General features: G+C 39.2%; 1 protein-coding gene across 1 annotated transcript in view; it reads left to right on the plus strand.

Annotated features, from left to right (window-relative positions):
• LOC142456400 (putative C-mannosyltransferase DPY19L2) overlaps nucleotides 1-26719 on the plus strand; it is a 94526-nt gene that overhangs the window by 14708 nt on the left and 53099 nt on the right. Inside the window, exons 6-11 of the mRNA XM_075557550.1 lie at nucleotides 1629-1722; nucleotides 6645-6702; nucleotides 7948-8039; nucleotides 9335-9434; nucleotides 18534-18611; nucleotides 19413-19499. Of these exons, the coding sequence (XP_075413665.1) occupies nucleotides 1629-1722; nucleotides 6645-6702; nucleotides 7948-8039; nucleotides 9335-9434; nucleotides 18534-18611; nucleotides 19413-19499 (509 nt within the window). The remainder of the gene's footprint in view (nucleotides 1-1628; nucleotides 1723-6644; nucleotides 6703-7947; nucleotides 8040-9334; nucleotides 9435-18533; nucleotides 18612-19412; nucleotides 19500-26719) is intronic.

The following is a 26719-nucleotide window of genomic DNA, read 5'->3' on the forward strand; positions in this document are numbered from 1 at the left end:
CACCATAGTGTAGAATAATCTCTGTCTAGTAACAAGACTATTCGTGTCCCTAGTCTATGGTCAAATGGGATTTATCGAGGCTCAATCCGCGTGGATAACCAGATGGATGTGGGGCTCCCACTGTCATCCATCGCCTTCTGCAAATCAGGTATTCACAGTTAAAGTTCTGATTCTTTTTCCTCCATTGTATTTGGATTTTGTTATTTGTCATCTTTGGATCACACTGACTGGTGTGCTTCTTCCATGTGGATTTAGCTGAAATCTCACTTAGATGACAGCGTGAATACAAGCTTTTAAGACCCCAGCCACTTTTTTTTTAAATAGCCAGCTACCATCTTCTTTCTCCACCACAGCCTGCTGCAGGATTGATGTCGTCAATGATCTCCTCGTGAGGCTGAGTGTAGAGTAGGGCCATGCAGAAGCACTCAATGCTGTTGGATTGGGGATAGAATTAAGTGGGAGCCCAGAAAATGCTCACGTGGCACAAGAGTATTGAAAAGCGAGGTTGTTACTTTGAGGACTAAGGTCCACCTCAAGCCATGGTATTTTCAGTTGATCCAAATGTATGTGAAGAAAGCGGAATAAGGAGGACTGACGAAGAATTGCTGCCTTTGAATTGTGCTGGAGAAGAATATTAAAAGTCCCACGGACAGCTAAAAGGTTCAGCCAGAATGCTTCTTGGAGGCAAAGAGGGTAAGACTTTGTCTTACATACTTTGGACATGTTACCAGAAGAGACCAGTCCCTGGAGAAGGACATCATGCTTGGTAAACAGGGAGGCCCTCACTGAGACGGACGGCCACAGTGGCTGCGACAGTGGGCTCAGACTCACGAGACCTCACGTGAGGATGGCGCAGGACAGCAAAGTTCAGACCTGTGTGCGTGGGGTCGTTGTGGGTGGGAACGGACTTGATGGCACCCAATAACAATAACATACACATTTCTGAGACCTAGACTAGTCAAGTACCCGCTTGTACTAACACATTTATTAATTTAGTTATGCATACAGATTTTAAAATAATGTATACCGTTAAAGACTTAGAAAATTGTCTCTACCTTCACAATCTATGACTAATTTAACTTCATTTGTGTCTTCTACCTTTTTTTCTCAATCACTAAGTTCAAAAATTTGTTTTCAAGTTAAAGTGAGATAATGATTATACAGCACCCAGTAAGTGCTACATGCACTTACTGCTACAAGCATACACACGCTGTCATACTAGGGACATACTAATGCTCCACCTAGACACAGTAGTAATGGATTAAATAACTGTATTAGTTCATATAGAATGCAAGCTGCTTCTGGAAGTAAAAGATCATATCTTGCCCATCCCAGCAAAAGATGAAAATAATGCAGTAGATTTTCTCTTAAATTCATAAAGTGGCTCCACAGGGAACCCCTGATACTTAACAATGGCAGCATCACCTAAATGAACGTGAAGCCCCAACAAAGCACTGCGGTGTAACGATGCTTCTTTTAAGGGGAAAGTATGAATGTTACTAAAGGGCTGCAATCTGGAAAGCAAATGCTTCCAGGGAGTGCACGAGCCCTTGATTATGAAGTATGGAAACAATTATATGGAATTTTTTTCTAGTTATTTATACTACATATTTTGTGTCTTTTCAAAGGATTGGGAGACCCTGCTTGCTTTTATGTTGGTGTGATCTTTCTTTTAAATGGAGCAATGATGGGGTTGTTCTTCATATATGGTACATACCTGAGGTGAGACTACTAACGATAGTATGAGATATTTCATGATGTACATTAATTTAATATGTACACTAAATTAGAAGGATAATTAGTCAGATTAGTTTACTTATAGTAAGAGTTGGGGGATTTATTTTCTTTTTCAGAAGCTTAGCCAATATCGTGTAACAAAAAACTAGAGAGGTCACTGAAATAATATCTTGAAATACAGGCAGACTGTTCCTTAAGAGTGAGGATGGTAAGACGTTGTCTCACATATTTTCACATGCTGTTAGAAGAAGCCAGTCCCTGAAGAAGGGCATCATGCTTAGTACAGGCAGTGGGCAGCAGGAAAGTGAGATGGATTGACACAGTGATTGCAGTAAGGAGATCAAAAATAGCAATAAACACGAGGAGGCGGACGTGGACCCAGCCATGTTTAGTTCTGTTGTGCACACACAGGATGGCTGTGAGCCAGAACTGACTCTGTGGCGCCCAGTGACAGCAGCCACAGTGACGTCTTTGTGTTGGAAAGCCATTGCCAACAGCCATGTCTCTCTCACTTTTTTGGTTGACTGATAAGACATTCGTATTGTTTAAGCAACCTTGTCAGGTATATGTTATTAAAGAAAATACATTCCTAACTGAATCATCAATTTCCCTTACAATGCCATTCTTCAACTGTACAGCATTTACAGATAAAAATACAAAATCATTCACCAAGTAACTATTGATTTTCTTGTAGGGCTTAATGTCTGGGTGAAGGAGCCCTGGCGGGGCAGTAGTTAAGGTGCTAACTGAAGGTTGGCACAGGGACCCCCTGGGGCAGCTCTGCTCTGTCCTGTAGGATCTCTGTGAGTCAGGTTCAAATCTGTGGCTACAGGTGGTGGTGGCTATTTTTAATGTCTATGTGGATATTAATAGTTATATATAACTAAACCTAGTTTTATATAGCACCACTTGTTTGAGTAACTTACATGCATTAACTAAATCGATATTTATTAAATGCCTACTATGGATCCTAGATCCTGGTAGCATAATGGTTATGAGTTGGGCTGCTAACCACAAGGTCAGAAGTTTGAAACTACCAGCAGCTCCGTGGGAGAAAGAGGAGGCTTTATACTTTTCTAAAGAGTTAGAGTCTCAGAAACCCATGGTGCAGTTCTACCTGCCTTATTGGGTCTCTGTGAGTCAGCAACAACTTGAGGGCCAAGTGAGTGTGGTCTTTTTGTTTTATGGTTCTAAATGCTGGGAATATAAAAGAATCTCTGTTCTCATGGAGCCTCTATTCTTATTCTAGTGAGGATGCAAAGATTAATAAGACAGACAACTTACAGGAAAATACACTAAATATTTATGAACAGGCACTCCCCAGAAGGCCAATAAGTTTGTACACATCAAGTTTTCATTAGGAAAATACAATTCAAATGACAAGATGCTATTTCACACCAACTGTGTTTTTAAAACTTTTCATTCACCACAGATGGGCATACAAAGTGGCACAGCTATTTTGGGAAACCATGTGCATTATTTAGTAAAGGTGAAGATGTAGATACCTATGAGTCAGCAATTTCCATTTAAAGTAAACATTCCTAGGAAACCCTTGCATGTGGATACCAGGATTTATGTACCAGAATATAACAACAGTATTTTCAGTAGCTCCTAACGGTGAGAAACCCAAATATCCATCAATAGAGAAGTGAATTCATTATGATTTATAAATGTAGTGGAATACCGTACAACCATGAGAATGAATAAACTGTAGCTACATGCATTAGTACCTATAGATTAATCTTACAAATAAAATGTTGATTGAATGAAGCTGGGCACCAAGGGAAAAAAAACTTAATACTTCTATTTGTCTAAAGCTGTAAAGCACTGATTGATACATGAAATGGAATGATACTGTTTTTGGTTAATCATTTTCTTGGGGGGCTCTTACAAATCTTCTAGCTCCATCATTCAGTGGCATTAAGCACACTTGCACGTATGTTGCCATCATCATTTCCAAAGCATTTCTTTCTACTGGAACCCTTGGTTTCAGCTCCTCTTTTTGCCCCTCCCTCCCCATAGACATGATTGTACTGAAAATCACAAAAAGTCATCAGAGTGGCTACCTCAGGGAGGGTTAGCAAGTAGGAACTTTGGTTGTAATAGTTTGGATTGTTTAGATGTTTTTTTTTGTGGTTCATTAATTATAATTATTTTGTAAACTATCTTGACATTCTTACGTGTTTTATATGTAGCTCATACAGAAAAATATATATTAAAGCTAAAGCATATCACAGATATAAAAGCTAAAATTAATGAAGTAAGTAATTTCAAGACTGCAGACTGAAAAAGTCATGGTTTGAAAGTAGTTTGCATTTCTTACTTTTTATTGTAAAATATGGAATGTGTTACACAAAAGAGACTAAGATTTTTAAGATTATAGTTTTCATTGGCATAGTTACACACGAGATAATGTTGCTTTTAAAAGCCCTTGAATATGTTCAGACTCCTCGTGGCCTTGTGTGCAATAAAGCAAGACACCACGCGCTCCGGCGCCATCCTCCCGTCGGTCCTTGGGTCTGATCCCTTTGCTGCAGCCTCCGCATCAGTCCATCTTGTTGAGGGCTCTCCTCTCTCCCTGCTCCTGTCCTTCTCCAGGGACGGGTCTCCTGGCAACAAGTCCAAGGCCTCTCTAAGTTAGTTATTAAAGTCGTTTTTACCAACTATATTATTAGATCCAGTCTTTATGAAGGATATGCAACCGCAGCACATTTTAGCTGTAAAAATGTCACCAGCACGCTGAGGAAATGGGAAAAGAAACGGGAATTGGGGTAAAACTTTGTTTTCTTACCCTGGTCGTCCTCCCCACTGGCACCAACTTGGAAAGTAGATTTCCATTTCTGTTCTTTTAGTGGCTAACTATGAAATATCAACTTGCAGATCTAGTTGACAAACATGGGTTTATTTCTTCCCATTCTTCTGAGCAAGAAAAGAAATCCCCGAACACTTAGGGCTGCCACAAGTCAGCGTCTGTTTGATGACGGGCAGTTTTTGAGCTTGATTTAAGGCATACCCTCCCAGTGTGTATGTTAATACTTAGTTTAGTTTAGTGCTTCTTCCATCCAATCCAGCTGCCATTGGTAATGTTTTGTGTTGATAAATCTTGCTTCAATTTATTCATGCATTCCAAGTTTCTGTTCTTGCCATTTGTTGTGGCTTCTCATACATTCGATTTCTATCATTTTGAAGTATACCTTAATGGTAAATCCTTTATTTTGGATAACTAGCTTTTCTCCTGCTTTTTGTTTGTGGGGTGTATGTGTGATCTTTTTGTTTTGTTTACTTGTTTATGTTTTATTCAGTCCTTCATCTATGAAACCAATATGTTTTGTTTTCCATGAGGGAAGCTTGATATTCAGCGATAAACAAGGCAAAGTACTTGTTTTCGTGGCTTTGCCATTTGGAGGACGAGGGATGTAGGGCATGAAAGGGAGTCTAGAGGGAGATGTTAAACCATAACATAGATATGAGTCTGGGTCTGCATGTGCAATCACATGAAAGGACAGCTGTGAGAAATAATTCCTTGATGATTATATACTCTCTTTGGTCATTCATTTTATTATCTATACTTTTGCTTCTTTGAGACTAACAAAAAGATGCTTTGTAGTAGTGGAGATAATTTAAATTTTTTCATAATTCACATATACTTTTTTAAAGCTCTTAGACACTTAGATCCAATTTCAAAAGGCAAAAGTTTCTTCCATTGAGAGTATTCAAGTGATATAGGAGTCTCTGAAGTGTGAACATATTTGTTAAAATTATTTTATGCCTACCCTTTAGAAATTCCTGGTGGCACTGTGGTAACACATTGGGCTGGTTTTTTGGCAAGATCAGTTCAAAACCCCCAACCGCTCTGTGGGAGACAGATGAGGCTTTCTACTGCAGTAAGGTAGTTTCTCTGGAACCCACAGGGCAGCTTCACCCTGCTCTGTAGGCTCACTATGAGTTGGAATTGATACGATGGCAATGAGTTTGGTTTTGGTTTTCCTAAAAAATCCTGCACATGTAATAAATTACAAAGTAGGAATAACAAAATATTAAAGTAATGTACATGTAACATAGGAACTGTTTACATATGCATTTTGTATGTTTACACATTCAAAATTTAAGCATTCACTACAAGAATAGATTTGATATCCTCCATCCTACTTTGATGAGTATCATTTAGGGTCTTTATTTGGCTTTTAAGGTACAACATTGGTCTCTCCCTGTTCAGAGGAAAGGGGAGTGATGAAAATGGAAGAGCCGTGAAAACAGTTAATCCAGTAAACTAATGGACCACACAATCCTGAGACCAGAAGAACCAGATGGTGCCAGGCTCCCACCATCTGGGAAGAATCACATTAAAAGTTCTGGATAGAGTGGGAGGAAAGTGTGGAACAATACTCAAAATCATTATAAAAAAAAAAGGACCAGTATTTCTGGTTGAATAGAGACTGGTAGAACCACTGAGACTCTGCCCCTTGGTCACCTTGACATCTGGATCAATAAGGGGAACCATAACACCATGGAAGTATACACGTTTTTAAAAATCAACCATTTGGGATTTAAGATGGGCAGTATTTACGCTCAGTTCAGAAGGGTTTGGAAAGAAAGACAAATGAAAACAAGAAACAGGAAGGAAGTGAGATAAGTCATGTTGACATAGTACAGATGGCAATCTAGGAGAAAGAACAAAGTATATATAAATTTCAGAATGGAAAATTGATCTGCTCAGCTAACCATCACCCAATTCACAAGTAAAGAGTTAAAAATAAATAAAGTTTAAAACGGCCCTTGTAAACAGTCCATTAGCATTTTATATGGTTTAGCACTATAACATTTTAGATATGGAAAACTGATTTTAAGAAATGTGGTGCAACTGAAGTTACATGAATTATAATTGTTCGTATTTTCTTTTTCCGCAGTGGGACTAAATTAGGAGGTGTCGTCACAGTACTGTGCTACTTTTTCAACCATGGCGAGGTGTGTTTTCTAGAAAATAATTTCTAAGAAGTGGGACGAGCTGTGTATGAACAAGGAAATCAACTCAGTATTATGTATATGTATAAATTATATGACATTTACTCACAGCTTCGTAGTGTTTTGAGAAGCTTGTGTTGAAAGTTGATACATTAATTCTGCTGATATAAAGTTTTAGATAATTGGAATTTATAATATGAAATGTATTGCCTGTTTTTAGTAAATATATATATATATATATATATATATATATACACACATCCATACACAGGCACACCCATATGTTGTATATTATATAGTAAAAGGGAAATACTGTATTTAGTGAGTTGAGGCACTTTATATAGATTATGTAATTTACTTTTTTGAGGGATTGGCTTATGTATAAACTGTGAAATTGAAATTTAGAGAGGTTATATTTCTTACCCAAGTTTCCACATTTGCTATCTAATGAATGTGGTCCCATATATACATTAGTTTGCATCTAAAACCCAGCTTCTTTATTACATTATGTGAACATTCAATAGCATGAAATGTGGAATTCAAAGCAGAAGTCAGTTTACTGACTCAGCCCAGTGGGACAGCAGTTCGCTTGAAAAGGAGCTCGCAGAAGCCATGTAGATGACAGTGGATTCCTGTAGCCAGCATCGAGTACTTACTGGGTGCCGGTAGGGCCCCTGCTTGCGCAGTGGTTACACTTTGAGCGGCTCACCTAAAAGGCTGGCTCTTCAGAAAGCCACTAGCCACTCTCTGGGAGAAAGATGAAGCTTTCTGCTTCGGAAAGAGTTCCCGCCTCGGGAACCCTGACTTACAGGGTTGCTGAGTCAGAATCAGCTCAATGCTGATGAGTTTTGGGTTGGGAAACTCTTATTATATGCTGAAATATATTTATTTATTTCATATATATGTATATATGTATATATATATGTATGTGTATATATATATATTTCATGGTGTTTGGTTTTTAGGCCTGTTCCTGGCCTAAAAATCAAAACATTAACAATAATAAAAAAATTGTAATGAACTCCATTATCTTTTACTTCTGTACTTTCTAGTTAACAGCTAGTTCATGATTCTCTCCTTGGTTTGGTGTCTGTCTATAAGAGAGTTCTTCAAATGGAGAAGCTTTTGCCAAGGTATTGAGAAATCAGATCTCATGAGCACAGTAGGAGAGCTGTTAATAACAGTGGGCCCATGATTTTAAAATTAATAATGGGTATTCTAATGAAGTAAGCATTTTACTGATTTCAGGCTACCCGTGTGATGTGGACACCACCTCTCCGGGAGAGTTTTTCATATCCGTTTCTTGTACTTCAGATGTACTTTTTAACTTATATTCTCAGGTAATTTGATTTATGAAACATTTAATTACATTTTAAGTTAAGCTTCTTAAATTATGCTTCAGCTTTTTAAGTTATAGCTATCAAATTTAAGCCCTTTTATGCTTTTATTTTTAAAATAAACAGTAGTATCTAGTACAGGAATGAAAAAGATAGTCTAAAATTTACTGTGTAAAAGTTGCCTTTCATTGGTCAAGGTTACATGATTGAGATAACTGCCTTATATTTTAATAAGTCAGAATTTATGTTCATATATATTTTGTAACGATTTGAGTGTTTTCAAGAAATTATTAGCCTTGTCCCCCTCCAAAGCTTATGTCTGACTCAATGTCTCTAACCTGTACCCATTTTATAATTTACATTTCTACTCATGTGAACTCTATGTGTACACTTTTCTTTTGATGGAGGATTAATCTGTGTTTCATGAAAAAGAAAATCATGCTCAAATGAATAGAAAAGGAGTGTGTACTTGGGAAGTACTGCTAAATTACTGGTATTTTCTAGCAACTCAACCACTCTCTTCTCCCCACTTTTTTACAGGGCACATTTTAGTTTGGAATTCAGTAAATAAGTTTTGCAAAAATGTGAACTGTCTGAGAAACACTATGATTCAGTCAATCAATCAAATCAATCGAGTGAATGAATGGATAATTAATAATTGTAAACTACTCTAAATAACTTTATAATGAAATGAATTTCATAGCATGTTAGAAAAGCTTAACTCTCTAACTAAAGGAATTCTTTCGGAATGAAATGTTTCTCATTTCTTCTTCCAAATGTTCCGGGACCATATACTTCCATGAGTAGTACCTTTCAGATTCTGCAGTGCATGTGTCGAGAACCAGTTAGTTTATACGACAAAAACCTTCAGTCCTATATACAGCTTGCCTGCAATCAATGTTTCCCATAAGGAGTGACACTGCTGGCCCCTCCCCTCTTACTTGAAAAGGGAGCATAGGCCACATAAGTTTGGGAACCTATGCTTTCAGTGCTTATGGAAATAGATTTTTTTCTTTCTGGAGTATTAAATTTCTAATGTTATCCATATTTAGAAAATGAAAACATTTATATTTAAAGCATTCTATTAACTGATAAACTAGATGCCTTATTGTATTTGAAGCAAAACTTTGGTTATTTTGTTCTAGACATTTTTATGATTAAATATATTTAAGTTCTTCCTAATGAGCTTTTAAAACTAACGATACTTTGTTATAAGTGTTATTATTTTCCAAGTGGTCTTTCCGTTCATGGATAACTATCGTATGATAAGCCTTACTGGCACCCTTTCTCTCTGCTAGGACCACGAACACGTACAGAAAGTATTACATTGCGCTCTGTCTGTCCAACGTGGCCTTTATGCTTCCCTGGCAGTTTGCTCAGTTTATACTTTTTACACAGGTAAGATGAGTTCAGACTAATAAACAGTGAATCTAAGGTGTACTTGGTTGATAACATAGATGCTTTAAAGTGTGACTGTATTTATGTCCTAAAATATTTTTTAAAAAGATTTTCAAAATATGAAATAACTTTAAGTTAAGATGAAATGTGATTAAAAAACAACCCATAACACAGCTTTCTACTCTATTCGTGTGTGTTTAGTTACATCAGTATATTATTGACAAACATGTATTTTTCTATTATCCTTATTCATTATATATATATATATATATATATATATTGCTTTTTATAATAATGCATGTGTATCTACCATTACATTTTCCCTTTGGCCTGGGAATGCATCTGGGTGCCAAGGTACATGCAAGTTAAGGGGGCCAATCCTACTTATCATGCTTAGAGAATTTTGCTTCTAATTTAGCTAGATGTTGGCCATTTGGCAAACAAACAAACAAGCAAACAAACCCCACCAGACTTGTAATGGGCACTGTTTTCCAGAGCTGGATCACCATATTAATTCAGCGAATTAAAGCCATATCCTGTTTCTCAGAACAACTAAGTAACTAACAGCAAGAAACTGTACTGGAGAAGGAAGGGGCAGGGAGAGTAGAGACACAACTTGGATGAAATGTAGAATGTCCTGACACTGTGATTGCAGCTCCTCTCCCCCGAGTTAACAAGCTCTGGTAATTAATAATAACGCTCTGAACTGCTAAGGGATGGACTCTTCTAGGAAGCCTCCTGCTCTGAGTTGTCTGTAAGGAGTAAAATTGCTTCTACACGTGTAGACGTTCACTTTGCATTATTTCCTGATAAGGGATCCATTTAAGATGGTTATTGTTAGGTGCCATCAAACGGGGTACAGCTCCTCAAGGAGTACAGCAGACTGAGGCACTGCCGGGTCCTATGCTGTCCCCTTAGTTGATATCACGTGTGAGCTCATCATTGCAACCACTTTGTCAGTCTCTGGTCCAGGACCTTCCTTGACCCTTGTTGGCTGTCCCTCCTCTTTACCATGATGTCCTTCTCCAAGGACTGATCTCTCCTCGAGATACAGTGTTGCAGTCTTGCCATCCTTACCTTCAAGGAGCACTCTGGCTGTGCTTCTTCTTTCAGATAGACATGTTTCTTCTTTTGCAGTCCATGGTACTCTCAACATTCTTTGTCAGCACTGTAATTCATTGATTCATCTCCAGTCTTCCTCAATCAAGGTTCACCTTTCACATGCTATGAGGCGATTGAAAAATAGTAGTTATGTGTTGGGCTGCTAACTGCAAGGCCAGCTCTTTGAAACCACTGGCTGATCCTGGAGAGAAAAAGAAGGCATTCTACTCCAATAATTACAATATCAGAAACTCAACAGGTGCAGTTATACTCTATCCTTTAGGGTTGCGATGAGTCAGAATTGACTAGATGACAGTGGATTTTCAGATTATAACAGAATATTATTAGATTATTTGTGCATAATAACATAGTAGAATTGTTCTTATTAAATATTGTGTTTTGGGGGGAAAATGTTCATAGCAAATTAAGTTCCCATTGGAATGACATCAGAATGTGTTTCACAGAATCTCAGTATTCTCTTTAATTGAGTGCTGGTGGTTCTGTTTCCAGTACTTTAACTTGCCTGCTTCCATTATCTTTTCATCTTTTCTTTAGAATTGTTGTTGACCTTTTGGTCTCGTAGATTGATTTTTACTGAAGGACTCTGTTCATGGGTGATGTCTTTTATATTGTGTGTCAATATATTACTTTGCTGAAATGTGACCTTAGGATAATTTTGTGTAAAGATTGAAGAGTAGATTAAGTGGATACTCTTAGAGAGTCATCCAGTTTCAACTGGTCCTTTAAGCCTTGTTATGGATTTCAGTGTTTTTTAGCTGCAGATGGGCCTTGGACCTCGGCTCATACCTTCCCTCAATAGAAAAATACTTTGTTCTAACAAATTGGCATTCTGTGATGCTCATCCCTGCCCCCCATACACGATCGTTGAAGACAAAATGAGTGCATAAGCAGATGTGGTGAAGACAGGATGGTGCCTGGCTATTAAAATATATAGCTTCTGGGGTCTTAAAGACTTGAAGTTAAACAAGTGGCCAACAGTGAAGCAACAAGCCCACATGGAAGAAGCACACCAGCCAGTGTGATCATGAGGTGTCATCGAGACTGGGCAATAGGCATCAGAAGATTCACAACAAACAGTAAACAAACAAACAAAAAATGCATGGTTGAGAATGGAGGGGGTTGAAGCAGAGACCCAAAGCCCATCTTTGGACAGTGGAACATCCCCACAGAGGGGTTGCAGGGAGGGGGTGAGTCAATTAGGGTGCAGTAGAGCACTAATGGGTCACGCAATATACCTCTGTTCCTTGGAGGCCTCCTCCCTCCTCCACCCACCCGCTATCACGACCCCAGTGCCGCCTCCCAATCTAGACTAGACGGGAGCATGTACATAGGTATAGGCAAGAGATAAAACTCACAACACATGGAACCCAGGAATAAGAATGGGAATAGAGATACCAAAAGGGGAGGGGGCAGAGGAGAAGATGTGGTGAGGGAGGGGGGCACCGATTGCAATGAATGGCACATAACCACACACCCCCATCCAGGGGGAAGAACAACAGAAACCAGAGGGGAAAGGAGACAGCGGTCAGTGTGAGGTTTCAAAATAATTAACAATCTACCAAGGGGCCACGAGGGTTGGGGGGGTGGGGGTTTGAGGGGAGGAGGGGAAAAAACGAGTTGATCCCAAGGGATTAATGGAAAGTAAATGTCTAGAAAGCAACGGTGGAATATATATATATATATATGAATATATTGGATACAATTGATGTATGGTTTATATAACAAGGGTTGTAACAGCTCCCAATAAAATGATTAAAAAAAAGAATTTCAGTGCTTTTAAAAAATCTATTTGTTCTATCAGGGTGCATCAATTGTGGCAGCCCTGATCAGAATGGTCAATAGTCTAGGCACAGTCTACCTCCTCTAGTCTCAGAGTAGATGAGGCATGACTTGTGTAGTCTATTAGGCTTACAGACAAATTTGTTCTCTGAAATAGCAATTTTTAATGAGTATCATTTCACTGCCAGTAAATTTATTGATCCAATGCTGCTGACAAAACAGTTTAAGATGTTCTTTTGTAAATTTGATAATGCTTTAATGATTTTCTATCCATTAAAGTGTACTTGAATTTTTAAAATAATGTATAATGTTTTATTTATGTGCATGTATATTTGTTATAAATATTCAGTCAGCTCTCAGTTTTTCATAAGAGTGGGGGCAATTTAGTTATTTTTGGTGATTATTATAAGATTTTGTTTATTATATTATCTTAAGTTAAATTTAAAATTGGTCTTGGTAATAAGTTGAACATAATATCTGAGAAATAGGTGCAAAGGAGTCAAGGGTTGACAACATCTTAAAGGAGAAAGCCTGTCAGGCACAATCAGAGAAACCTAAAATACTAATATACCATTATCATTCTAAGGCACCCTTTAAGCACTGAGAGAATGTGACTTAATTTTAGCAGCCGACTTGATTTTACTTTGTGATGTGTTATATTTTTATGGTAGTTTGTTGGTGATTTCTAAGGCATATAGGTATTGCTGTTAGACTAAGAACGACAGAAGGAGTAGTTGCAGAAACATTGTTGTTAGGTGCAGTCGATTGGGTTCCAATGCATGGTGACTGTATGTGCAACAGAATGAAACACTGCCTGGTCCAGGCCACCGTCAATCACATTGTCCTTACTTTTGAACCCACCAGTGCAGCCATGGTGTCAATACTTCTTGTCAAAAGTACTCCTCTTTTTTTGCCGCCCTGCTACTTTATGGAGCATGATGTCCATCTCCAGGGACTGGTTGTTCTGACAACATGTCCAAAGTATGAGCTGTGAAGTCTCAATCAACAACTTTGCTTCTCAGGAACATTCCGGTGTCCTTTTTCCAAGACGGATTTATGTGTTCTTTTGACAGACAGACCTTGATACTTTCAACCTTCTTCACCAGCATCGTACGTGAACATGCATCCATCCTTCTTCTGTCTTCCTCAGTGTCCCCATTTCACACTCCTCTGTGGAGATTGAAAATGCCACGACTGCAGTCATGCACAACTTAGTCTTCCAAGTAGCATCCTGGCTTTTCAACAGTCTAAAGAGGTCTGTGCAACAGATTTACCCAGTGCCATGTGTCCTTTGGCCTCTTGACTATTGCTCTCGTGAACATTGACTGAGGATCCAAGCAAGGTGAAGTCCTTGACAATTTCCATCTTTTCTGTTTATGATGATGTTACCTACTGGTGGTGGGGATTTTGGTCTTCTTTACATAAATGTGTTGTAGTCCATACTGAAAATTATAATCCTTTATCAGCAAGTACTTCAAGTCCTCCTCGCTTTCAGCAAGTAAGATTGTGTCATTTGTATATCACAGGTTGTTAATAAGCCTTCCTCCACTTTTTAAAATGTAAACATTTATTTGTTTATAAAACTACACTTATTCTTTTTTTATGCTGAACTTGCCAGCGCTTTCCTCCTACTAGTGTTCACTTACCTCTTATGCTGTGACCAGAAAATATAACAAAGTAACCAATAAAAAACCCAAAACATTGGGCAGCTGACAAATGTGATGCACAATCGTAATGGCTTCCCTCTAAAAATGTGAACTAGCGCTGCTGCTAGGTATGATTCCTAACAGCACAACCCAGAGCACCCTTTTTAACCTGTTCACTATTGGGATCTGTTTACATTAGGTGACACTGAGAGTGGCAGACACATCGCTCCCAAATGTTGCCAGAACTGAGTCAGCGCGGTTCTACATGCGCACAGGCCTCGGGGAAAGGCCACGTGTACCCTCGTCTTCAGAAGTTAATGGTTAATGAGGGAATTGTGTATATGATATTACCTCGATCTCCCCTAAGTGTTAGTTTCTTTCTTTTTTAATCATTTTATTGGGGGCTTTTACAATTCTTATCACAATCCATACATCCATCCATTGTGTCAAACACATACGTACATTTGTTGCCATCATCATTCTTAAAACATGTGCCTTTTACTTAAGCCCTTCATATCGGCTGCTCATTTCCCCCCTCCCTCCCCACTCCCCCTACCTTATCAACCCTTCGAAATTCATAAATTATTATTTTGTCATATGTTACACTGGTCTGACGTCTCCCCCTGCCCTCTTCTCTTCTGTCCCTCCCCCAGGGAGGAGACTATACGTAGATTCTTGTAATCAGTTCCCCTTTCCACCCCATATTCCCTCTACCCTCCAGGCATCGCCACTCTCACCACTGGTCCTGAAGGAGTCATCTATCCTGGGTTACCTATGTTTCCAGTTGCTCTCTGTACCAATGTACATCCTCTGGTCTGGCCAGATTTGTAAGGTAGAATAGGGATCATGAGAGTGGGGGGAGGGAGGAAGTATTTAAGAACTAGAGGAAAGTTATATGTTTCTTTGTTGCTACCCTGCACCCTGACTGCCTCATCTCCTCCCCACAACCCTTCAGTAAGGGGGTGTCCGGTTGCCTACCAATAGGCTTTGAGTCTCCACTCTGCACTCACACATTTACAATGATATGATTTTTTTGTTCTTCGATGCTTGATACCTGATCCCTTCAACAGCTCGTGGTCACACAGGCTGATGTGCTTTTTCCATGTGGACTTTGATGCTTCTCAGCTAGATGGCTGCTTGTTTATCTTTGAGCCTTTAAGACCACAGATGCTGTATCTTTTGATAGCCGGGCACCATCAGCTTTCTTCATCACATTTGCTTATGCACATGTTTGTCGTCCGTGATCGTATCAGGAAGGTGGGCACCCACTGATATGATTTTTAGTTCTTTGATGTCTGATAACTGGTCCCTTCTACACCCCGTGGTCTGACAGGCTGGTGTGCTTCTTCCATGTGGGCATTGATGCTTCTCGCCTTCCTCTACTTCTGATGCCACATTCTCTTCATATAATCCAAGCAGCATACAGATCAAATAAGCATGGTCAGGATACATCCCTGACATACACAATGCAGTCTTTCCTTGTTTCATTGGCACAAATACCTCTTGATCCATGTACAAGTACCACATGAACACAATGAAGTGTTCTGGAAGTCCCATTCTTCTCAAGCTTATCCATAGTTTGCTATGGTCTACACAGCCAAATTCCTTAGAATAGTCAAAACACAGTAAACATCTTTCTCATAATGTCCGCTTTTAGCCAGGATCCATCTGACATCCACAGTGATATGCCTTAGTCCAAGTCTTCTTCTGAATCTGGCCTGAACCTCTGGCAGCTTGATGTCAATGTACTGCTGGAACCCTTGTTGGATAATCTGCATGTAATGTTAATGATATTGTTCTATAATTTACACATTATTCTGAATCATCTGTCTTTGGAATGGGTATAATTGTGGATCTCTTCCAGTCAGTTGGCCAAGAATCTGTCTTCCAAATTTCCTGGCATAGATGAATAAGAGCTTCCAGTGCTTCATCAGCTTGTTGAAAGATTTCCGTTGGTATTCCTCTAATTCCTCGAGCCCTGTGTTTGGCTAATGCTTTCAGGGTAGCTTGGATTCCTTCAGCACCATCCATGCTCATATGCAACCTCTCGAACTGATTCAATGTAGGCTAGCTCTTTTTGGTACAGGGACTCTGGGGATGTCCACCTCCCTCCATTTTATTGGGAGCTCTTACAGATATTATAACAATCCAGGGTTCGATTAGATCAAGTACAATTGTACAATTGCTGCCGCCATCATTTTTAAAACATTTTCTTCGTGAACTTTTTTATATCCCCTTCCCTTTATCCCCTCCCTGTCCCACCCTACTCCCCCAGAAACCTTTGTTTTATACAAACACACACACACACACACACATACACACACCTGGAACCTTTAAAAAAATATATATATATATGCCATATCTTATCCCATCCAGTGTATCATTCACCTGCCACTCTGTTTATTCATTCCCCTCGAGTGGGGCTACATAGTTATCATTGCTATCCATTCCCCTGCACCACCCCCACATCCCCGTTTCTGTACCCTCAGGAAATCAATACTTGTATTACTATTTCTGAACAGTTTTATCTATTTTCAGTTTCCTACATCAAACAATCTTAATTATACAAGTGAATAAATGTAGGTCTAACTAAGATTGATGAGGTAAAAACGAAGACTGTAATAGTAGAGTGAGGAAATATTAAAGGACTGGAGAGGCTAGTGATGTGTTTCATCAGTGCTGTACTGCACCCTGGATAGATCATCCCTTCTGTATGCCATTCTGTTAGTGACTGTCCAATTACCTTACAGTTGGGTTTGGGGTCTCTGCTTTGCCCGTGCCCCTTCACGTCAATTTGACTGCTTGTTTTGAATTTCTGATACCTGTTCCCATCGACACTTCATGATCACACAGGCTGGTGTGCTTCTTCCATGTGGGCTTTTTTGCTTCCCTGATAGATGATGGCTTGTTTAACTTCAAGCCTTTAAGACACCATACACTATGCCTTTTAAGAGCCGGCACCATCAGCTTTCTTCACCACATTTACTTATGCTCCCATTTCGTCTTCAGTGATAGTGTTGGGAAGGTATCATACATTGACACATTATTAGAACAAACCATTCTTGTACTGAGGTAAGATTTAAGTTGGGGCCCAAAGTCTATCTGCTTCCTTGGGGTGTGTGTTGTGTGTGTAGAGAGAGAAATACTACACTTATATTTTTATATTTGCATATATACATATCTATATTTATACCTATATATGTAATTTTTACTTTCTTATTTTTTACTCTTCCCTCCTGCCCCACTATCACGTTTACCCATATTTCACTTCTCAGCAATTCCTCTCAGATATATTTCAATTGATCGAACACAAGCAGGAATGCTACCCCCTCCTCATTGTCAATTTTAGGTCCCTTGCTATTCCCCTGTCATTGTCTTTATTGGCTCATCTCTCCCCTCCCCCGGCCTCCTCCTCCCCCATGCCCATCCCGACCCTTCACCCCCCTCACTGGAACTGTTGCTCCATTGCTGTCTCCTTGGGAGTACTTATCCTGCCTCTCTTATGTAGATGGACACCAGAAGAAAAAGAGAGACCATACAAACAGTTCCAAGTCTAACTGCGTGCTGACCCGGAGTAGATGAGTGCCCCTCTGTTAAGTAGCGAGCAGGCCCTGGTATCATCCATTAGGCATCCCCCCTTTTTTTCAGGGCGATGTCTATTTTTTGATAATTTCTATATCATACAATTTTTTCCCGGTAGAATCTTTCAGTAGTGGAATTTAGTCCTGAATTCTATCAGTTAAAGATATGCTGAGCCTGTTTTCCCTTTTTTAGTTTTCTAACCCTAGGTCTTTGCACATTTCGTGATAATATTTGTCTTCTTGAGCTGTCCTTTGAAGTTTTCTGAAACTTAATCGTAGATTAGCTAAAGCACGTCAAAGAAGAGAAACTATTTGTATGGTCTCTCTTTCTTTTGCTGCCTATCTGTATACGCTCCAATACCATTCATTTCTTCCTTCTGATTTGGAGTTCATTAGTTCTCATCCTCTGATCACACTTTGACTGTGTGCTTCTTCCATGTGGACTTTGTTGATGCCTCACTTAGAGGGCTGCTTGCTTGAAGATAAGTCTTTAAGACCCTAGATACGGTTTTTTTCTGTTAGCCAGGCACCATCTACTTTCTTCACCACATTTTGCTTTTGTACCCACGTCCTCAGTGATCTCTTCATGGGCATTGCCATATTCTGACTGCGGCCTTGATTGAAAGCTTGGTCAAGCTTCTCAGTCTATCGATTTCTTCTACTACAACGGGAAGTTATCTACCTTTAATGGAATTGAAAGATACCTCTGAGAGAAAATAGCCCCAATGCCACACTGTACATTTATTTTCTCTGGTCTTAGCTTCATGATTATTTATTGTACTTTTAATCTTCTTTGGCCTTCATACAGATAAATTTTACATTTTCTTATCTATTTTAGATCTCAAAGGGGCGGTTGACTTAGATGAGTTTCTCCATGATTATTGAAAATAAAACTTTTTACTTTGCCTATTAATTGTAAAGTGCTTGCTTTCTACAATTTTTAAAAACTTTTTAATGTATTTTTATTACAGATAGCATCATTATTTCCCATGTATGTTGTGGGGTACATTGAGACTTACAAATTTCAGAAGATCATTCATATGAACATGGTAATATTTTTAGTATTTTTAAGTAAAATACTAAGTTCTTATAGTTTATAAATCCCCTTGTATGGGCTACCTCCTCTTTGGTAGTATGTGATACACGAAGACATATAATGTTAATATTATCCCGAAGAAAGACTTGAAATGCACATTATTGATACCATATTATAATGGAAGATTATATGTTCAATTAGAATGTGTTATACTCTAGTGCTGTTGTACTTTTTAATGTTTATTTATAATTTTATGTTTTTATGTGGTTATAATTTATTTATCTTTTATGTTTGTTTATAATTTATTACTTGCATTTATTTTACAACTCTTTTCTCCATGACGTCTGACATTTTCACCACTTTGCATATGCATGAGCCTCTGCAACTGATATTTTTATGTTGCTGCATTTTTGTTTACATTTTAATTTCTGAACATGTCTTACTTTAACAACACATAAGATACTTGGATTTTCCCAAAAGTTTCATAAGGGATGGAGATCCTTTAGAAATCTAGCAAAAATAAGCTTAAGAGAGCTCTTAGTTATTACTAAGCTTTCCTAATTACATACTCCATTCTTAAAGTAAAAGAGGTTTTATTTATTTATTGTCTATTTTCATTGTACCAGACAGCAGTGAGAAAATAATTAAATTCTGGTATGTAGAATGCATGGTCTTAGACTTTAACTTAGAATCTTTTACTGAGCTGAAACTCTGTTGTTGCTTGGATAAGATCCATTAGCCTAAATTAAGTAAAATATGTATTTTATAAAGCACCTAATAACTATAAACAATATTTGCTTTCTTCATTTTTCAGATGTCCGTTTTCCTTTGTTTCATATTAATGTTTGGAAATCCAATGTACTTGTCTTCGTATTATTCATCAGCTCTGTTAATGACGTGGGTAAGTGTTAAGCTCATGAAGATGCTTATCTGTTGGTCACATAGCAGATTTACCCTGCTGACACTGGTTTAGTGGAATACGTAAGTCCTTTCTTGGTTATCATGCACATAACAAGATTTCTCCAAGTAAATATTTTTTTCTTATTTTCATCCCTGAAAAATAAAATAACAAAAAGTTTTTAAAGGAAATGTTTATGTAAAAATAATTTAAATGATCGTGCGTGTTAAAAGTTTCCTGTAGGCTATGCCACAATTTATTATAAAAATGACATTTCCCTCTAAATCACTTAACTTGCAGAAGTAGCTATTACAGTGACACTGCCATTGCCCACACATCTTTGGAACTCCTCTGAATTGCCTCCACAGACTGTGGTGCATTCTTTGAATATCCTCAAAGGTGACAAATCTTTGTCTTTCATGGGTGGATTTGATTTTTGGAAACAACCCAAACTTATTTGGATCCAAGTCTTGTGAGTAAGGTGGGTGACTTGGCTGCATAACATTGATCTTGATCATAATGTGGTGTGACAATAGAGTAATAAGACCAATTCTCTTAATATCTGGAAAATTATCACTAAAGGTGGTTTAGAAAGGAGAGTTCCAAAACCCCTTGAGCAATGGCAACATAATTACAGTATACTTAGATATCCGCACCTGACTCACAGACATCGATCGCGCAACGCTCATTTGGACAAGTAATTGGTAGAGTGGCTCACTAAGTCAGTGTCATTGCTTTACAGTCGCATTTCTAATGTTTGTGAGCAAGTAGATGGAACGTTCTTCAGGAAGTCCCAAATTTGCATTTATCTGAAATGATCCCCATTAAAACAACACCCAAATATGCCAGTTCCTCACTAGTGGAATTTCTTTGGTATTGCCCTTGCTTACACATGTTCTTGCCTCTGCTCTTTGTCTACCCCAAGAATTTTGTTTGTTAGTTTGTTGTTATTAGTTCTGCTACATTTGTATAGGTGGTCCATTTTCATTTTTGGATGATCATGTTGTCTGCCCACAGAACCTTGGAGCAGTCCAAACAGTATCCTTTCTTCTCTCTCTCTCTGACCTCACTGAACTGTCTAGATGCCCTCTCTACAGTGTTAGGATAAGTTTTCAGAGTGGACTTACTCGTCATACTTCTGATTTTAGGGGAAGGCATTCAGCCATTCCATCATCAAGTATAGTATTATTGACTTCGACTCATGGGTGTCAAAGAAGAACTGTGCTGTTCAGTGGCTGAATTTTGGAAGTAGATTTTAAGACCTTCCTTCCTATATGTCTCTGAGTGAACTTGAACTTTCAACCATTTGGTTAGCAGCTAGATGTGTCATCCATTTGCAAGAACCTAGAGTTCCAGGTTCTACAGAGTTGCCTTTTGTCAGATTGATGGCATTGGCCCCGAAGGTGTTAACACGAGGCTGAAGGCAGTGGACTGATTCCATGGACACCAGATGCCCCTCACAAACAGGAGGGTGGGGTGTCTGGGCACCAGGGCTGCAAACAGCTTGGATGTAGTTCTGGAAGTTGGATCCGACCAAGGTCACTGTGCTCCTTCCCAAGGACAAAAACCTTGAGTTTCCTGATAAGGCAGTTTGTTATGAGAATCTAGTGCTTGGTTTGCTCCCTCGTTCCTTGTTTGCTTTGGGGAAGTGCATACAGGCTTACTAACCCATGCCCTAGCTAGAAGAAAAAATAAAAGACCATGCAGGGCGGTCATCCGCACTGCACCCAGCACAGAGGTGTCAGCCCTTCGCTGATGTTAACCCACATTTCCCATGTCCGTGTCTTCATTTCTGCTCCAATTACACTGCACGCTACGTGACGGAGATTCTATGGGAAATGTGTGGTGACAGCTTCTTGTTTTGTTTTCTGTAGATATATTTTGATGATGATGTAATATTGTGAGGTTTCTTTTTGAGTTTGCTACTATGGTGAATTATATTGATTGTTTTCAAATGTTATTCTCTGCATTGCTTGGATAGGCCTCCATGTGGATATAATGTATTCTTTTTATTCTTGGATGTAATTTAAAAAAATTATTATGTACTATTCTTTGGCTACATTTCTGATGACTGTCATTCTCAGTTTTCCTTTCTTTTGGCACCTTTGTCTTCTTTTCGTCTCTTCACAACACCAGTTTCTTTTTCTTTTTAAAAAAATCATTTTATTGGGGGCTCGTACAGCTCTTATCACAATCCATCCATCCATCCATTGTGTCAAGTACATTTGTACATTTGTTGCCATCATTTTCAAACTACTTGAGCCATTGATATCAGCTCCTCTTTTTTCCCCTCGTCCTCCCTCCCTCATGAACTCTTGATAATTTATAAATTATTATTAGTTTTTCATATCTTGCACTGTCTGATGTCTCCCTTTACCCCCTTATCTGTTGTCCATCCCACGGGGAAGGGGTTATAGATAGGTCATTGTGATTGGTTCCCCTTTTTTCCTTCCACCTTCCCCATCCCTTCCTGGTATGGCTACTCTCACCACTGGTCCTGAAAGGATCATCTTCCGTTTTCCCTGTGCTTCCAGCTCTTATCTGTACCCATGTACATGCTCTGGTCTAGCCAGATTTGTAAAATCGAATTAGGTCATGATAGTTGGGGGGAGGACGCATTAAAGAACCAGAGGAAAGCTCTATGTTTCATCGGCGCTATACTACACCTTGACTGACCTGTCTTCTCCCTGCGACGCTACTGTAAGGGCAGGTTCAATTGCTTTGGGCCTCCACTCCACACTCCTCCCCTGCTCGCCCATTCACATTGACATGATTTTTCGTTCTGGGTTTTTGATGCCTGATACCTGATCTTGTCGACACCTCATTATCACACAGGCTGGTGTGCTTCTTCCATGTGGACTTTGTTACTTCTCAGCTAGATGGCTGCTTCTTTATCTTCAAGCCTTTAAGAACCCAGATGCTATATCTTTTTAAAAAGAATCATTTTATTGGGAGCTCATACAACTCGTATCACAATCCATATCCACCCGTTGTATGTCAAGCACATTTGTTGCCCTCATCATCCTCAAAACATTTCCTTTCTACTTAAAGCTCTTGGTATCAGCTCCTCCTTTTCCCTTCCCTCTCCGCCACCCCCTCCTTCATGCATCCTTGATCATTTATAAATTATTATTATTTTGTCATATCTTACACTGTCCGATGTCTCCCTTCACTCACTTCTCTGTTGTCTGTACCCCAGGGAGGAGGTTATATGTAGATCCTTATAATCGGTTCCCCCTTTCGACCCCACCTTCCCTCCACCCTCTGTTATCACCACTCTCACCACTGGTCCTATAGGGATCATTTGTCCTGGATTCCCTGTGTTTCTGGTTCCTACCTGTACCAGTGTATATCCTCTGGTCTAGCCAGATTTGTAAGGTAGAAATGGGATCGTGATAGTGGGGGGGAGGAAGCATTTAAGAACTACACGAAGGTTGTATGTTTCATCGTTGCTACACTGTACCCTTCTATAGGGAATATCCAGTTGCCTACAGAGGGGCTTTGGGTCCCCAATCTGCACTCCACCTCATTTACAATGATACGAATTTTTGTTCTTTGATCACCTGATCACTTCGACACCTCGCGGTCACACAGGCTGGTGTGCTTCTTAGATGTGGGCTTTGTTGCTTCTGAGCTAGATGGCCGCTTGTTTACCTTCAAGCCTTTAAGACCCCAGATGCTATCTCTCTTGATAGCTGGGCACACCATCAGCTTTCTTCACCATATATGCTTATATACCCATTTTGTCTTCAACAGTCGTGTCGGGAAGGTGAGTATCATGGAATGCCATTTTAACAGAACAAATTGTTCTTGCATTGAGGGAGTAATCAGTTCCCCTTTTCTACCCTACCTTCCTTCCACTCTCTTATCGCCACTCCCACCACTGGTCTTGAAGGGATCATCTGTCCTGGATTCCCTGTGTTTCCGGTTCCTATCTGTATCAGTATACATCCATTCTCTGGTTTAGCTGAATTTGTAAGGTAGAACTAAGATCATGATAAGTGGGGGTGGGTGGGTGGGTAGCATTTAAGAATTAGAGGAAAGTTGTGTATTTCATCTTGCTACATCGCACCCTGACTGGCTCATCTCTTCCCCACAACCCTTCTGTAAGGGGAAGTCCAGTTGCCTACCAATGGGCTTTGGGTCCCCAATTTGCACTCCCCCTCATTTACAATGATATGACTTTTTGTTTCTTGATGCCTGATAACTGAAGAGATAATAATATGCACAGAAAACAAGACAGAGCAAAACAAGGCAACAAAACAACCACAACAAGAAAAATAAGAAAAGCAACCACACACACACACACACACACACACACACACACACACGAAAGGCTGTAAATAGTTCGTAGTCTGTTTGTTGACCTTTAGGAGTGTTTTCCAGTCTGATGGGGTGCCTCACCCTACCTTCAGAGTCTAGTTTTGGTACTCTCTAGGAACTTCATTGCTCTGTACCCCTTGTTGTTCTATTGCACACCCTTAGTGTTTCGCCTCAGTGTGGTGGGATCAGATCGGGTGCAGTTCCCGCACCGTGTCTCCAGTGTTGTCCCCGTAGTGCTATGGGTCAATGAAGGAAGTTTTGTCTCGTAGTGGGGCCAGCCCTATGGTACTGTCTGTGCTTTGGCTGCTTTGAGCAGGAATCTCATCCTCAGGGCTTGGTGGGCCAGGATTTGTCCCACTCTCTCTTCTCCATGTTCATTTGCTCCTGTGACAACACCAGTGTCATGGAATATCCTTCCCTTTAAATTTTCTGGATGAAATTCTGTACAATAGATACTATTCTTCCCTAAAGGTAGATTTCATGAGAAGCCATCTGGTCCTTCCTTTGTAGGATTTTTTTAAACTACAAGTTCTACATTTTTAATATAACTATAAACCTATTTGGGCTATCTGTTTTTTAAGTAAGCTTTTTTTTGGAAGTGAATTTTGTATTTAAGGAGTACTTCACTGTATATAAACGACATCATAATTTTTTATTTTAACTAGCCATTAGCTATTACAATATAATTCATCATATCAACTCTTATTACATCACTCCAAAGGATCTAAAAATAGTAAGACACAAATTAATCTGAATGGATTAATCTACTCAGAGTAGAATTTTAACACAAAGCAGAATTGATGCTGCAATCTGAAACAGCTTCCCACAGCCACAATACAGAGTCTGGTATGGGACTGGCACAAGGTTGTGCTGTGTTTTAGGCTTACTTGATTGGAGTTGAAATTGATGATTTGTGTGTCATTGTGGCATGTCATGAGGAGCATGAGTGGTTAACTATTTGGCTGTTAGTGAAAAGGTTGGTAGCTTAAACCCTTTAGCAGCTCTGAAGGAGAAAGATGTGGCAGTCTGCTTCCATAAAGACGGCAGCCTTGGACACCTTATGAAGTCCATCCTCTTCCCCTGCTCTACAGGGTCAGTCTGAGTTGAAATAAACTCAACAGCCGTGGAGACAATGAGGTGTGACACGGAGTCAGCACTGTGGTTGCCACCTGGTACCATAAAGCCAGTCTTTACTTACAGCAATCCCACGTGATAAAGCAGAACTGCCCCACAGGGTCTTCATGATTGCAGTCTCTACAGTGAGGCAAACAGGTAGTTTTTATCTTTGAACCAATTTGTGCATTGTATTTAAGATGTGAAATTTAGTGACAAAGTTTGTCACGATATTCTTACTATCTTTTACATATCCCTAGAAACTATGGCGATACCACCTCTCTTCTTCCTGATGTTGGAAATTTGTGTCTTTTTACATTTTTTCCCTGATTAGTCTGAGTAGATGTTTGTTAATTTTGTTGACATTCTTAAGGAATCTGATTTTGTAGGCCTCAGTTCATCTAGTTTGCCTTCTGCTTTTGTGCTTCCTTTGTTATACTTGATAGTCTATTCCTTGAAATAAGGAATAAGTTTATCCCAATTTTCTCATTGATGATCCTGATAGCTCTGGAATTTATATGTAAGTCTTTAGTCCATCTTGAGTTTGTTTTGTGCATGGGGAGACATGGATCCTGCTTCATTCTTCTGCATGTGCAGGTCCAGTTTATCTAACACCATTTGTTGAAGAAGCTCTCTTTAGCCCATGTGATAAATTTTGGTACTTTGTTGACGATCAGTGGGCTGGAGGTGGATATGTTTACTCCTGAGTTTTCTGTTCTGAGTAACTTGATTTTAGTTTCATTGATTAACTCTACTCTTTCTCTCTCTCTCCTTTTTTTTTACTGTTGCATTCATTTCTGCCCTATTTTTAATATTTCCTTCTGTTTATTTTGGCCTTAATTTATTTTACTCATATATATATATATATATATATATATATATATATAGTGAGTTTATTTTAAACTATTTTTACCATATTTATTGCTGTAGTTTACCTCCAAGGCACTTCTTATCAGCATCCCCAGTATTTCTATGTGCTGCATTTTCCTTTAGATTTTTTGGCACAATTGTCAAACATTTTTCTTATGTATATCACAAATCACTCAAGAAGTTTTTTCTAAGTAGTCGATATAGAAAATATTTAAATATTTAAAAGTCTTATTCATTTACTCTATCATTGCTGTGTCTAGTTCCCTTCATTTGTGAAAAGGAGGAGCCAGATTGACACTTCCTATGGTTTTTCCCTTGTCTGAGGACTTCCTTATTAGCTCTGGTCATGGGGATCATATAGTCATGAAGTTTTTATTTTGTCTCTTTTTTAAGATATGTTTTCTGGATAAGGAATTTTTCCTACAGTCTTATAAAGATAGTGCTCCATTGTCGCTCCTCAGGTTAGAAATCTCCTGGCATCCTGATCATTTTCCCTCTGATTTAACATAACTAATTTTTGACTACTCTTAAAATTTTCTGTTTACAAGTGATAGTAAGCAGTTTAGTTATAATGGGCCTATAATTTTCTTTATATTTTGGATTGATTAATATCATTGGATCCCACATCTCCCACAGAACGATCACAAGGAGGGGGCGAATCAACCAGGGCACAGTATAGTACCGGTGAAACACACAGTTGTCCTCTGGTTCCTTGTGGAACCCCCCACCATCATGACCCCAGTCCTGCCTCTCACTTTGGGCTAAACCGGCTCATGTACACTGGTACAGATAAGAGCTCACGACACACAAATCCAGGTTAGCTAAGCCCCTTAGGAACAGAAACGGGAGTAGCGATACCAGGCGCGTAGGAGGAAGGTGAGGAGAGGAGGTGTGGAAGGGGGCACCAATCGCAATGA

Source organism: Tenrec ecaudatus, chromosome 9, assembly GCF_050624435.1.
Source record: "Tenrec ecaudatus isolate mTenEca1 chromosome 9, mTenEca1.hap1, whole genome shotgun sequence".
NCBI classification, from domain to species: Eukaryota; Metazoa; Chordata; class Mammalia; order Afrosoricida; family Tenrecidae; genus Tenrec; species Tenrec ecaudatus.